The sequence below is a fragment of the Colossoma macropomum genome, unplaced genomic scaffold (genome assembly GCF_904425465.1).
Source record: "Colossoma macropomum unplaced genomic scaffold, Colossoma_macropomum, whole genome shotgun sequence".
NCBI lineage: Eukaryota > Metazoa > Chordata > Actinopteri > Characiformes > Serrasalmidae > Colossoma > Colossoma macropomum.
Genome location: NW_023494801.1, coordinates 24,024,557 through 24,039,529, shown reverse-complemented (window position 1 = coordinate 24,039,529; position 14,973 = coordinate 24,024,557). Strand labels below are relative to the sequence as shown.

The 14,973-nt window shown below is 38.2% G+C and overlaps 1 protein-coding gene across 5 annotated transcripts in view; it reads left to right on the top strand.

The window, feature by feature from the left end:
* The first annotated feature begins 218 nt into the window (after positions 1-218).
* LOC118821466 (caskin-2) overlaps positions 219-14,973 on the top strand; it is a 68,693-nt gene continuing 53,938 nt past the window's right edge. For all 5 annotated transcript variants that reach the window (XM_036590088.1, XM_036590087.1, XM_036590086.1 and 2 more), the window contains exons 1-2: positions 219-561; positions 2,559-3,077. In XM_036590088.1, the coding sequence (XP_036445981.1) occupies positions 2,984-3,077 (94 nt within the window). In that variant the 5' untranslated portion in view covers positions 219-561; positions 2,559-2,983. The remainder of the gene's footprint in view (positions 562-2,558; positions 3,078-14,973) is intronic.

Sequence of the window (14,973 nt, the reverse complement as noted above, 5' to 3'; positions counted from 1 at the left end):
TTTTGAAATTTCACTTTTTTTTTCTTTATCCCTTGGAAAAAAAATATATTTCTGAAGTATATATTTTCTAAAAGTATTTCTATGCCCCTTCGTCTAATATTGGAAAAAAATAATTTCTTTTGGAACTATTTGAAGTACTCCTTTAACAGCGTCCCACTCCTGCTCTGTAGAGCTGATGTGGGCTCGTTGATTGTATGGTTGTAAGCGCACGGTGGGAGGGAGGAAAGAGGAGGGCTCTGTTGAAGCGACTCTGGCCAAGTGGCGGTGGAGAAGAGCGCTGCCAAGAGTAGTGTTGGAGTCCCCGTCGACGAGGTGTCGTGGTGAACCCATTAAAAAGATAATTTGGCCTTAACCAGACACAGAAGTAATCATTATATGAAGAGAAAGTCGTAGTCGAGTGTATTTTACACAGACAGGACTACATTTGCCTGGACTTTGAACTACTTTTCCAGCTGAAAGTGAACAGGGACTTCACGGATCTCGGTGCGTTTACGTTAGCTCTCCTGTCTGGAGCTGCGGGCTTGACGTCAGTGTTAGCCTAACGTTTGGCCAAATTTAACGGTAAGACTTTAAGAGCTGTACTTTTTTCTGTCTGTACCGAATTATTTCATCAGCCACTCTCAACTTAAGCTTGCGAAAACAACTCTACAGTAAATGCCGTCCTGTCAGAGCCCGGTTAGGTTTTCCCTGCTAGCTTGCTTGCTAAGTTGAATGTCATGACGATAGCCTGATTATTTTACTCAAAGACTAACTTTAGCCCAACGAGCTACTCCTTGACGCTAACCTTAACGTTACAGTGGGTTGCACGAGTTCAGTAAGTAATTTACAACGGCTTACTAGTTCTTTATTGCTACCTTTGCTAAGGGCGTAAAAGTTATTTAGAAAAGCTCTTCGTTAATGAATCATTAACTCAGACTGTAAGTTAATAATACGCTTTTTTCCACTTGTAACAGACTTGTAAATAGTTTGTTTTGTCACGTAGCCTAGAAGTCTTGTCTATTCCCTGATAAATATCTCTAGTTCACCTGATAAAGAGGCGTGTTGTCTTGTTTATAGGTGAGGCTTCATCCATTGTATTGATGCTTTTGATGTCGAATATAGATAAATGCCTTTACGTTCTGCGGAGCTCGAGGTGGTCAATTGCTGGATGTATTTCACCAGCAGTTTGTATTGACCTTATATCACAACGAAATAGTGTTCTGGACAATTAACATTGCCTACTTTTATGGCTCAAATTAAGTATACTCCAGCCTGAATAATTGGCTCTCATTATAGCCTAAATGTGTGATTTTTTTTTTCTTTATTTAGTATCTCCATTGGACACTTTTAGGCTAAGTTTAGGTTTATCCCTACAATCTTTTCCTCTCACCTCTCACCACCTCCTATTGTTGTTGTTAATCCACTATTGAACTTTCTACTATAAGTGAATCACACCCTATTATGAAAAGTTATGTATTGCAAATAACAACGGTCCATCAGTACGATCAAGTACAAAAAGGTTGTTTCTTGTCTAGGAAGAATGGAAAAAGGACGTGATCACTGTTATTGACAGTGACAGCTTTGCTTACGCCCTGTGTGCCTTACTGGGTGTGTGTGTGTGTGTGTGTGTGTGTGTGTGTGTGCGCGTGCGTGCATGTGTGTGTGTGTGTGTTTGGAATACATGAAACTCTTTGGGGTTATGTAACATAGTTATGATTAGGGAAAACACAGCATACTCAAACAGCTCATTTTATTTTGATTGTGGTATGCCTTGTTGCCCACCCACTTACTGAAGTGTTTCTATGTATTGATTACGCTTACATATTGTGTTTTTCTTGTTTTGCCAGTACATTGAGGGTCAAAAAAGTAAGGAGTGAAAAACATGTTTTCCTCTTGGAGATGTAATTATCTAAGCAATACTCAGTAATACTTGAGTAAAGTAGAAACCGCCCAAAATAAAACTTGAGTATAGTAAATTCAGTTACTCAACTATTTCATACTAATGTATGTTACATCAACACAGTTTTGCCATTCAGTTTACTTACTCGTGGCTTTTGTTAATATATTTTATTAATGTGGAAATTATTTGAATCAAGTGAATTGAGTGCATTACATTTTTCAGTGTACCGTTCTAAGCCCTGATAAACTACTGTGTTTCACTTCGTGTCAGTAGACTGAACTGTGGTAAAATCTGAGCTTTTACGGATGTTGTTTCTCCCTCTCATGACTTGGTGTGAAGAACAGGTCATCGCTCTGATTTCTCTGCAGGGGGAGTGGGGATGCTGGGCATGGTGCCAGTCCCTAAAAAAGGGGGAGGGGTATTTGAAACTGGAGGGAAAAATCCAAAACAAATTATGTTAACCCAACTTTTGCTTTGCCTCCAATTAGAGTTCTGCTTTGCTTTTCTTGTGGTACACAAGGGTGCCTTCTTTCACCTCCTGGCATCAGAGAATCGTAAAAAACTCTCTGCTGTTCTCAGGATATTACTGTACTTCCCCCAAGCACTAAGCTTGTCTTGTGTCTTGTGTTCTAACATGGAAACCTCACTGTTATTCTTGTCAACACCTGTTTTCTTTCAGGTTCTTGTCTGCTGGCCCAGACAACACTGCTCCAGCCGTCCCAGCGCTGTGACCAAAACTTCATCCAGACGCTCAAGGACCAGACATGCAGATCAGATCAGGGAGTGCTGTAAAAAACCCAAGAGGAAAGAAAAGAAATTCGAAAGTGAATTGACAGGGAGATAGATTTTCCCTCTTGCTGCCTTCGATGCCCCTTGCCAGAGAGTGAGCTGTAGCTGATTGTGCTGATTTGACAGTGATTGTTGGTGAGATACAGCTATCCCTCTGACCAGTGCTTTCCTAAATTGTTTCTCTCTCTCTCCCCACTATTGGAGTTAATAAGCATTGTGGGACACATTTGTGCTGCTCTGCCTCCCTACATGGGGGTGTAAGAGAGGAGTTGGACTCTTGTGGGTCACCGGTAGACTTCAGTGCAGCAGAGGACAATGGGAAAGGAACAGGAGCTTCTGCAGGCGGTTAAGAACGGTGACTTGCTCTCCACGCAGAAACTACTTGCCAAGTTCAAAAGCAGCCGAAGCAGTGAGTATATTCCTTAGACTGCACAAACCATTCTGGTGCAGGATTCATTTACATGCAGGGTCGTAACACGTAGTTCTTAGTGGTTGAATCATTCTATGTTGATAGTGGAAGATGTTAACAGAGATGTTAACCTGGTTGGGGACTGTAACTTCACAATCGTATAGTAGCCCCACACACATTCTTGGACACTTATATCAATGGTGTTTCACCAAATTCCTTTTAGTCTAGCATTAGGCTTAATCCAGGTCAAGCAATAACTCACCCTTAATATGTTAAACATTATATCTACTTTTATATATGCATTGTATTAATTTTTATATACTAATCTTAATAGATTAGTTCATTATTACTTTGTTCTTGAACTGATATGATGTCATGACCATGAAGTAATACGGTCAGTTTGGAAAGTTGTCTGTTTTCCACTTCAGGTTAAGGTTTTCTAGAGTATCTGACTGTATCGTAATTTCTTAAGAGGAACCATTGAAAAGGGAGCAAAAGTGTTCTAATGGTAGCTTTAAAAGATAGCCTAGTGTTTATTGTTTGTTGTACAGTCTCTTTGATATTGCCATGTTCGTAATCTTATTAAATATGCATAATGTAGATCTTTCTGGAAGACCATAGATGGCCTTAATAGATGATGGCTAAGGCAGTGCGGAGAATTCATTAAAATACCCTTATAGTTTGTTTAGGCTTTGTACAGTTTATTAGACAGTTGCAATCTATGTCAGTGCCTGTTTCTTTAGGAAGAAAATATAATTTCAATTAGAAATTAGAATTGTCTGTTGGGAATGATGGTTATCAGGAACTGTAGCTTGGAATTTAGTTAAGAATCAGATGGAAAGAACAGAAAGTCTAGCTTACATGCAGTATTATTTGTGATCATTGGGAAATTTGGTTACATGATCCCATGCGATCTAAAATTTAAGAAGTTGATAATATTTGTAATGTGCCTGCCTTTATTTAGATCAGACACTAGAGACAGTGCGCTCACTAATGCATTAACTGACACAGTTGTGAAGATGCCACATTCTGTGTGCTATGTTGTAGTCATAAGCCATCTTCTGCCACTTGCTAACTTTTGCTGACATAATTTGAGATAAGTGACTCATCTCCTTGTTGACTTACTGAATCTTAAAATGAATGTTTTGGTAATTAAAGTAAGCACTTTTGTAATTACTTGGTGTTTTGGCAATTACCTGGAAATTACTGCTTTTTTCTGCTTATCCATGGACAAATGTCTGATGTTGATAGCTGCCTAATAACATCAGTAGAGTAGAGTAGAAAAAAGGATTTTGTTGCAAAAATGAACTAGTCCTACCTCTAGTAGTGTAGTGTATACATAGCAACAGAAATGGTAATGGTAAACCTTTTAAAGTCTAGTAGTTCTTATAGTCAGTCATGTTTTATGCCTGTTTCTGTCTTCAGGCATACATGATTCAGCCCAGTACTGAGAAGTTACAACAGGGAAAACACAAAAATGTGCAATATATTGCACCCCCAGGACTAGGATAGAATCCATTGCATTTAAGTTTATTTAATTTGTAGGTTTTTCTCAAAGGTGAGTCTGCTTTTGTGACTCATCTTTACTGCTTAGTTTAAATGCAGCTTTCTAATTAACCCACACTAATGAACTTCCAGGAAACCCAAAGCCCCATTCATTCGTCCTTCCCACCAGGCTTCTCATTACCTCCCCCTTGCAATTAGGCTTCACTACTTTTTTATCTTTTGTCCGAGTACATGTTCTACAAGAGCGGCAGGGCTGTGCTTTGAACCACCTTGCCAGCACAAGATCTGATAACATCTACAGACTGTTCTGTGCTTCTTTATCTGCACTATGATGACATATAGACAGCAAGATGTGCTCCATTACCGGTGCACTTGGTTTGAATGTCTGAATGCTCCCTGTGATGTGGTTAGTGGGTCTGAGCTGTAAGTAAGCTGTAGGGTGACCAATATGTTTAGTGTTATCATTACTGTGATAAATGACATCATGGTACGCTTTTCTGAGAGTATTGTGAGTATCATCAGTACATTTAGAGCACTAAACAACTGTATGTGTCACCAGAGATAAAGCTGTAGAGCCAGTGCATAAAAAGCATACCAAAAGATGTAACACATACGAGTAAAAAGTCACAACTAATTAGTCAGATTTTATGACATAGGATAACTGATAATGTCCAACAATCTTTCAGAATATGTTCTCTGTTCTGTGTGGCCTTGTTGATTTTATGTATGTTTTGTTTTATCTCTCTTGTGATATTAGAGCAATAAGTCCTGCATTACCGTGGTTTTGCATGATGGAAAGCAGGGTGAAACTTGGTTGGCTTATTACTTTCACAAAACGGAGAAACCTTGCCTTTATGCATAATAAAATGTATGTGTGCAGTCAGATGTGTATATTGAATATTTTATAATGACTTTGAACTAGTCATAGCCTCATTTTAAAACTGAAACCTATTCAATACTTATGAGGTGGCAACAGAACATATGTATGTGTCAAAACAGCACCAAAAACTTATCCTTTCCATGTAACAAAAGAGTTGTACAGGGAGGAGACGATGGTTCGTTCTGTTTTTGGTCTGTATTGCATTTGTCCTTCAAACGAACGGCACAGGAATTTGTTTTGAAGCAAACTGAGACCGAGCTGTTCAGGGGGTCTTGGTCCGTTTTTTTGGTGCGCACTACAGTTTGGATGGCAGTGTTCTCACTTGCTCTAATGAACCGCACTAACAGAGCAATCTTGCCGGGGTTCATTTTAATCTAAACTAATATGATATTTGTTGTACCTAACATACATTACATTGATGTAAAAACATGGCTATGGAGATGTGCTGGTTGAATGCACTCAGTACAGTAGGCAGAAATCATGCCTACAAAAAGTTTTCTATGATACACTGTACATTTTAGGACATCCTCAGATCACAGCGTCAAGTTTAATACAAAACAGCTTCAGGTATCTGGAAAAACACATAAGCAAAATCATGTCTTCGCTCTTGCACATCAGGTGAAACGGACTGTTTTCAACTGCCACAGACAAAATGGAGTTAGAGATAAGACATCAGGCTAAGTTAAGCGGCCTCAGACAGTGAAGTTCATGTGACAATCGCATTTTCTTTCTTTATAACTAGATTAATTATAGTTTTGTGTCCAAATTAAAGATAACCTATACCGCCACAGCTTCTATTGAACTGTGTGTTTGTTCCACAGTTGTTCCACACAGTTGTTCCACACAGTTAACTGAAAAAGAGGACTCCAGCACCTGGACTGACTTTAATCTTCAAATTACCTTTTTTACCTTTGCGATGTGACCCTTTTAGTGTGTGATAATTACAGAGCGACTTTGTTTTCAGAAGATGGCCCTCCTCTAGTAGTCTAGTTCCAGTTTTTGTCGGTTAGCCACTGGGTTAGTTAAATGTCTGCTAATCTACCACAGAAAAAACTACTGTCAGCTTGAGCTGAAAAACTAATAAAATACTTAAAAACTCAGTGAAATGGTACCACTGTATAGATCAGGTTTTAAGTTCAAGAAGCATTAAGAAGTTATAACAAATTTGAACATTGGAGTCAGTGACCAACGTTTATCTCTTAAGCTGTTATTTTTCTTTATTTATGCCATATTATAATAGCCCATCCACCATTTTATTTATCTGTATTTTATCAATTAGCTGTATATTTGGAACAGTACAAATGAATTGACGCAAAGGTAACTAAATGTGCCTGCGTTAGCTAACAGGCTAAATTTTACCAGTAGTTCATAGGCCTGATGTTATTAGCCAGAAGTTCAATTCAAATAATTAAAATAAAAGACTAATATTCTAACTAATATTGAAAATGCTACACAGTGAGTTTTGTGATTAATAATGTCATTGCTGTAATGCCTTTGTGTAATTTGGAAATCTTTCCTAACCTCTACCTTGTAAGAGACCCTCTGGCACCTATAAGAGAATCTATCATTGCTGTGTTTCTGCAAAGAACTTTTGTGTTATTTGAGCTCAGTGCATGAAGTGTCTTGATTTGTTTTCAAAGCTGGCTGGAGGCCAGTGAGATAACCCAGTGCCACCTCTGCTATTCCAGACTAAGGCGTTTGTAAACAGTCAGAGACTTCAAGGAGTGATGGGGTCACGAGGTGAGCCTTACAATAACTCATCCATTGTTTATCAAACCAAGACCTGTGGATGGGTTCTTTGTGGCAGTGGTGAGCAAGTGTAGTAATTTCTCTATAATGGATCATAAACTTTTTCATGTACTGGATAATACAAAGCAATACGGTTGGCCAGCTAGTTAGTTTACCCAGTGTGCATCTTGCCTACAGTCTCTGGAGCTTTGTTCAGATCCCTGAGGGGCCTGCTTGAGCATGGCCTGTCGGATTATCCCCAGCTCTTTGTTACAGCTTGTACCCTCCCTAATTCATCACCTTATGCATTTTGCATTAAGCTTGCATATTGTCACAGGACACAATACAACAAACATTGTGGCCTATGTCTCTCCATTATGCTAACTTCACCCATTCGCTTTGACATCTGCTATCTCAGGTCTACCTTCAGTCTCACAGCCCCCCTGTTTATCCCTCCCACCGAAATAATCATAAATACCCAGATGGTGCCTAGACAGATTAAGAGGAATCAGGGAAAAGGGAGCAAAAGTGTTCTAATGGTAGCTTTAAAAGATAACCTAGTGTTTGTTCTTTGTTGTACAGTCTCTTTGATATTGCCATGTTCATATCCTCCACTGCTAAGGAGCTTAATGATGCATCATGAAATAGTATTTGTTTTGTGTTTCTTCTTTGCTACAATAATAACAACAGATGGAAGTGCAAGACAGACTTGGATTGTATCGGAATTCATTTTAAAGAGGTTAGCCATGGTGTAGTGTTGCTTATATCCATGGGAAGCCTTTGTAACTCCAGTTTTATTACAGTTTCCAGACCTCTTGTTTTTTTATTACTGTTAAAGAGCAGGATTACAAAGAAAGTAAAGTGAGAGAGCTGTGATGAGAATAAATGTATTTGTAATGGCAGAGATTATATCTTTAATAGTAAAGTCAGACTTCCATATAGAAATTAAGCCGTTTCCTTCTGCTCTGCATCTGCTTCAAAGCATTTGCTCACGGTACATCCTGCAAATTAGTTTAAGCAGAAGAATTTGAATTAGTGCTTTGCACACTTATTATATAGCTGATATTTCACAGCTTGTTGCCTAAGTGGACAAATAATGCTTTGGGAATTGGGCTTAACATCCCCCACAAATGTGTGCACATACACACAACCCCTGAGAAACTGAGTGATCCTTTACCCCAACATGGGACGTCACCATATGTCTTTTTTCATTAAAGCATGTCACATGGTGTTATAAATGAGCTGCGCTAGCCTATCATCCCATCAGTGTCCCATTTATTAGTTCTTTGTAAAGCTGTCTAACTACAAAGCACCAGTAAAGATCCCAGTGATTGGGGGTTGTAGTAATGCTGTTCTGCAGCAGGATGGGACATCTGCTACAGGCCATAGAACAGCCCACCTGATTTCATATTGCTTTGGTTAGCATTATGAATTAGTCATGAATGCTCTGTTAAAACACAAATCTACTCTGAAAACTGTGCCATCCATATCTTGAAAATCTGGAAATGCTGCTGGAGCTAGACAGCTTTTTCTTGCATTGTGTGGTTGATGTCAGGCAGTCTTTGACCATGTATACAAATTAAATGAATGGTTAAAATACCAATGTTGCTTATAATAAAGGTGACATTATGCTAATTGATAGCTATTACTTTCCATTCTTTCTTAGGAACCTTAGCATTTTCACTGAACTTTATCTTCGAGGTTCTGTCCAGCATCAGATGTTGCAGGATTAGCATCCAGTGATTTTAATACAGCACAGAAATTAGATAATCAGGTCACAGAAACAATCAACTTGTCTTTACTTTACTTTCCATAGGGCCAAAAGTATTGCATAGGGATATTTTCATTATTGTAACTAGTTTCATTTTAAGTGTGGTCTCATTAAGTGAGTATAAGTGTACATTGAAGTCATATACTTGGTAGTGGTTAATTCTTCTGTGATGTTGAAGCACCAAATTTCAACTGTGTGACTTTTTTAAAAACAATGCAGCATCTTCTTTCATTAGTTTGTGCACAAAAGTTTATGAGACTCTCTGTTCACAGCTGAGCAATAAGGGAGGTAAATAAGATTACTCTTACTTACTGTTAGAGTGTGTACATTGATGGAAAGTGTTAAAGCCTTGTAGGTAGTTTGGGAAATTCTGTCTTTTGTAGAGCATCCACTAGTGTTTACTTGTCAACTTTCCTGTTAGTGTGCTAAATATTTAATTGACTTACTAAAAAGGCATGTCTCTGGAAGAGATCAGTTCTGCAAGTGTAGTGAAAGAAAGTAAAGAAACATCAGTTCTGTTATTTGGTTTTATATCAGTCACTTAAAAAGTAAAAAGAATTTATTTTTAAGTACTGATGTAAGTGTGGGTTTCAGTTAATTATAAATGATTGCTAAGAACAGATCCCTATTTTTCTTAATAGCATTTTTCGAAATGTTAACTGTTCTGCCTCAGCCGTGTGTCCTAACTGTGCCGGAAGCATGTTCTTTCTCACCTTTTCCTCCTGTCAGAATTACGAATATTTGACTGTTTTGAAGGATTAACCAGGCCTCTTTGGAAAACCACTCAGAGATTTATTGAAAGAACTGGGAAGTCCCAAAACTGCAGTGGTAAATACTGCCTTGTTTTGCTCTCAGTGAATTGAAAGCAAAGTGGATGAACTCTGTTTGAACTTTGTAATTTCTACCTCTGTATCTTTTTTGTAGAAGTCTTTCTTCAGATTGACACATGGTGCTAGGTTTGCTGCTGTATCTTACAACTCTCATTAATTGAAAAGATATGAGGGATTCCTGATCACAATGAATTTTAAAAGGCACAGGAGTTGTAGTTGTGTGTAAGTTGACTAAAGGCCTAAATCACACATTCTGTCTCATGTTTTGTTCTTGCTCAGCATGTTTTGTTTTGTGGATGGCAGATAAGATTCCTGCTACCAACTCAGTGGACAACCAGACTCCAGCCTTTAGCTTGCAACCGAATGATAAGATTTCATATTGGTGGCCTTTTTTGCCTTTTGAATGAGCATTCAGTGTTTGTTTTGTGACAGATGAATAAAGCCCTGTTTTGTGATAGCAGAAGAACAAAATGTGTTTCATATAGCAGGTTGTAGCCTATGTGCTCAATTAGCATCAAGCATGTTTATTCAGTCTTTTTTTCTTTATTCAGTCAGTTATTTGATTGTTGCCGGCAGTGGAAAGTTACTATTTAAAAGCATGCAGCATTCACTACGACCCTGGAGTAGAACCCTACCTCCACTGCCTCTGTGGACCAATTAATGAATAAACCCTGCTGCACATCGCCAGGGCACTCCATGACTGAGGAGAGGGTCCAGGATTTGCTGTAGGGCACAACATTTTCTGAAATTTTTGACCCCAATATTTTAAGAAGTATAAAGTTCAGATAACCGATTTTATCAGGTGATTGGATTTAATAGGATCAAAATTAAATAGACACTTAGTAAAACAGTGCTAAAGTGGCTGGGTTGTTTGTTAGTTGTGAGCTGTGAATCCTTAAATATGATTGGGAGTTCTGAACGGTTCCAAAGACTTTTATTCATTCTTAGCAGCTTTGTTGCTTTTTTAGAATTTTTTTTTCATTAGTTCTCCTCACATACAGCTTTTTGTGTTAGAACATGTTATACTAATGCTAAAGGCTAGGTTTAGATGCATTTTATACCTTTTTATTATTTCAACCATGATTGTGTTTTGGATACCACTTCAGCTTGTAATGCTGTAATACAGGTGAGCGGCTTGTGACAGTTTCTATATATGAAAGCATTTAAAACCTAGAAATAAGCAATTTCATCATGTTTCAGGTGTGATTTTAATTTATTTATTAACAATTTAAACAACATGTTTGATTGAGTGAGAAGTGGAATGACAAAATTTAATTAACTGAGAAGTGCCCTACTTTAGCTGTAATTTATGAAAATGCCAAGTGTTTTTTCCATAAGAACTGTATCATTCCGCTGAGCACAGGTTGTTTTGTAATGACTCGCTTTACGTGGCACCTGCAGCCTGTTTGGTCAGACTCTGAAGAAGAATGTGACAACAGGACTGCATCACATTCTGACCCCCTTTCGTTGCCCCTGCAATAGCAGAATAACTAAACAAACTAAAATCCATACAGAAACGAACAGAATACGATTCGGTAAACAAGATGGCCTGTGAAAGGCTTTACAGGCTAACTGAAACAAAATGACATTCAGGTTATTCTGGCAAATAATAAAAAGCTGAGCTGAACCTGATATTGTGACTGTTTATGGCTCTATCTGTAAAACTGAAGGCTGCTGCTTTTTGGGGGAAGGAATTGCCAATATTTGAGCACATTTGATACAATGTCTGGGGCTTTTTTTTTTTCTTTATTTTGCAGAACTAGTGTATAGAATCAATGCGGTGTGTTACCACGAATAGCATCATAGCTGTGATCTACAATACTCGCCTTCAGTTCATGCTGGTGACTAAATCCCAGCCTTGTTGTTATTAAGGAAAAAAACAAGAGCAGGTGTGTGTTAACATGTTGGCTGTGACCCGGCAAGTACAGTAGCTCACAATAGCCATAACGCTATGTGTGTTAGTAAAGGTTAGCTGCCACATAAAGTAAGACTTTAGTAACTGGTGCTCAGCAGAATGATAGTTATTGTGGTGAAAAAATACATTGAACACTTCTCGACCAGTCCGTTTGCACCGTCAGAACTAACTGTTCTATAATTTGCGAAGCAAGCAACTGTATCAGTTAGTCCTACTTTGCAAGGAAAGCATTCCAAAGCAGGACTGAGTGGCACATGGAAAGGGAAAGATGGGTGAACTAGGCCTCAGAATGCAGAACACTGTGACTTATGAGTCACAGCTGCATTGGACTTAATAGGGTTTCACAGCTATTTTTCTGGAGTCCTTCCCGGTCTGAGTGTGCCAGCCATTGTGCTAAATGCGACATAACATTGTGTACTTGAATGAAGGGAGGGGGGGGGTAGAAGGAATGATGTCAGCATATCAGAATGCATTCCCCATGGGATTAGCTCTGTCAATTAATTTAATCTGAATGCATGCAGTAGGTGCTGCATATTTGTGAGACTGTGTTTAATTGGCAGCCAACTGAATGTTAGAGACAACAAACTTAAAAAACGTTCTGACATGCTTCCATACAGGAGTCAAGGCACACCTGAGAACAAAAGTTCTTTGCTTTTCATACGGAGATGAAGGGATGAGAGCCTGACTGGTGAGAGAAGAGTAGAGAAAGACAAGGACAAGAAATGAAAGAGAAACAGGGAGAGTCTCTCTGCATGCTGTTAAATTTTCACCTTATCTCCATTAGGTTGAGAGATTGGTTTGGTGTGCTGTACACACAAGGGCCTCAGATGGATATGGTCAGTCACATGCGTGGAGCGCGTGCTTATTCAGGACGAGCTCGGGGAGGAGGGGGCTGTATCTGTTCTAAACAGATGAAAGTTTTGGATGGGAGGAAAATGTTGTTACGAACATAGGATGGGGTGTGAGTTTCCTTTCATCATGGGAACAGTTTTTGTGGCATGCTTGTGAGAATACTGTCTAGGAGTGTTCCAAGTGTGTTTGTGTGTCCTTCCTTTAAGTCAGATTGAAATCAGAATGGACCTTTTTTTTTATCTTGTTAGCTGCTGGTCATATTATCTGTTTTTGCAATTTCTGCCTGTTTTGGAGGTTCTTCATTTGAACTATGCATTTGTTTTTTTCAGTAACATTGATGGAATGTATTTTAATGGTAATATGTTTGATTTACAAAACCGGAAGCAAACTGGATTTTAGTCTGTGTAGATGAGCCAGCATGTCAACATTTGAAAGTGTTTTATGTTTGAATGCTTTTTTTTTATTGTGTTTAAATGTTGTTTGTTATTGGTTGAAATGAAAGCTCCAGTTGGCTGTTGTATCTTGGTGTTGTGCAGGAGAGTTGTTTTGTAAATTGTTTTCACAGCAGGGGGTTCTCTGCCTTTTTCATCCCTAATTGCTTGCTAGCAGCTCAACACAGTCACAACATTTTACACACAGAGAGCCAACAGTGTTCTAATTAATCTAATAACAGAATTAACAGTATTTTATTTGAGTATATTGATTAAAAACATTCAAGATGATTCCCTGAATTCTTTCCCGATATTGCTTCTGATACCTGAGCTCATGGTATCAGGCAGTACTGGGTACTTTTTTGTGTACCTCATATAATGTGCTGTTACAATTAAAGAGTTAAAGCATCTATCTAAAGTATCTATTTTAAGAAATGTTAAATGTTTTTAAAATGAGGCTCACTGGACAAGTTTTTCATATTCAACTATATTTTGTTAGTTTATTTTAGGGCTATGAAGTGGTCACTGATCATTGATCACTGACAAACACATTAACTATCACCTTGTCATATGAAAATCACCCCAAAATCTGACAGTTTTAACGTTTCGGACTACATTGAATTGATAAAAATGTAGAACTGAAATTATAATTTGCTAGCAAAGCTGATGTTAAGCAGTATAGAATATAGAGACGCCTTCCTGCACTGGGCTTTCATTCTGATGCATTACATCAAAGTTTATTGAGAATGTCTTTTATTTTGACACACTGCAGCACTTTGTAAAGAAAAACATGGCTTCAAACATGTAAGTTTGTGTGTAATGTGATCATGCAGAATTATTAGCTGTATATACATCATTCAGTTCCATTAATAAAAACACAAAAACAAGAATTTGAAATGCATCGTGTCTAACAGTGTTTTCACATATAGTTCTTTTTAAATGAACCAGTTATGTTATAAGTGAACCTGAAAGGGAACCAACTGCAAATGAGCTCAGTTCTTTTTGTGTTCACAGTGTAAGTGAGCTATAACAAGGACTCAGTTTTTCCTGGTCCTTTGAGATCTTGAACCACAACTCCATTAAAACTCAGACCCCTTTCACACCACTCACACAGCGTTATGTGATAAATCTAACCTTTTAGGTGGCGAGGTGGCATTCTTTTGTTGTCAGAAGGCCTGAAGATGTCTGTTACTGGGTAAACTTAAAAGTAAACCTACCAAAAAAAACGGTAGCAAACTCCCTTCTTTAGCCTTACAAAGAACAAAATATGTAACCTTGGTAAGAGACCATGCTAGTACTTTCATGTATCATCAACCACACATTGGACCGCATTCCAGTTTAACCTTTTTGATTGACTGGCTCATTATGATTTGTTGTTTCCCCTCTTGTCATCACTTACTGTCACATAAATTAGAGTGACATATTGAAATGAAAAGCTCTGTTTAACATTCTGATGGCTCAGTGTGAATTAGGCTCTGTCAGCAGCTTCCAGCTGGTTCAACATTGCGTTGTCATCCTCTTTTCATGACAAACCACAGCCAAACTCTGCCCCAGTGCAAGACTTGCATGAATGTATTTTTGGAAATGTATGCATTTGATCTTAGTGGAATACTTATGAGTAGATGATGGCAGCACAGCTTCTCAAAAAAAAAAAAACATGACTTTGAGTTCACAAGAATGCAAGAGAACATCTTATTGAGCACCTAGTTTTTGTGAATATTAGATTCTGTGAATGTTCTTTTTCCATAGTTTAAAAAGAAACTGAAAGCTGTATGCACATTGCAGACTTCTTTCTTTACATAGCTATACAGCGCTATACAGTGCTTTTCTTTGCAAATTCTTCATCCTGATGCAACTTGATAAGACCAACTCCTCGAAATGTTTTGTCTGCCGAAAGTGACAGACCTCAGTAAGTGTAGCACAAAGCTGCATCAGTACCAAAGGTGTTTGTTTGTAGAAGTAGATATGGATCATACAGCTTTA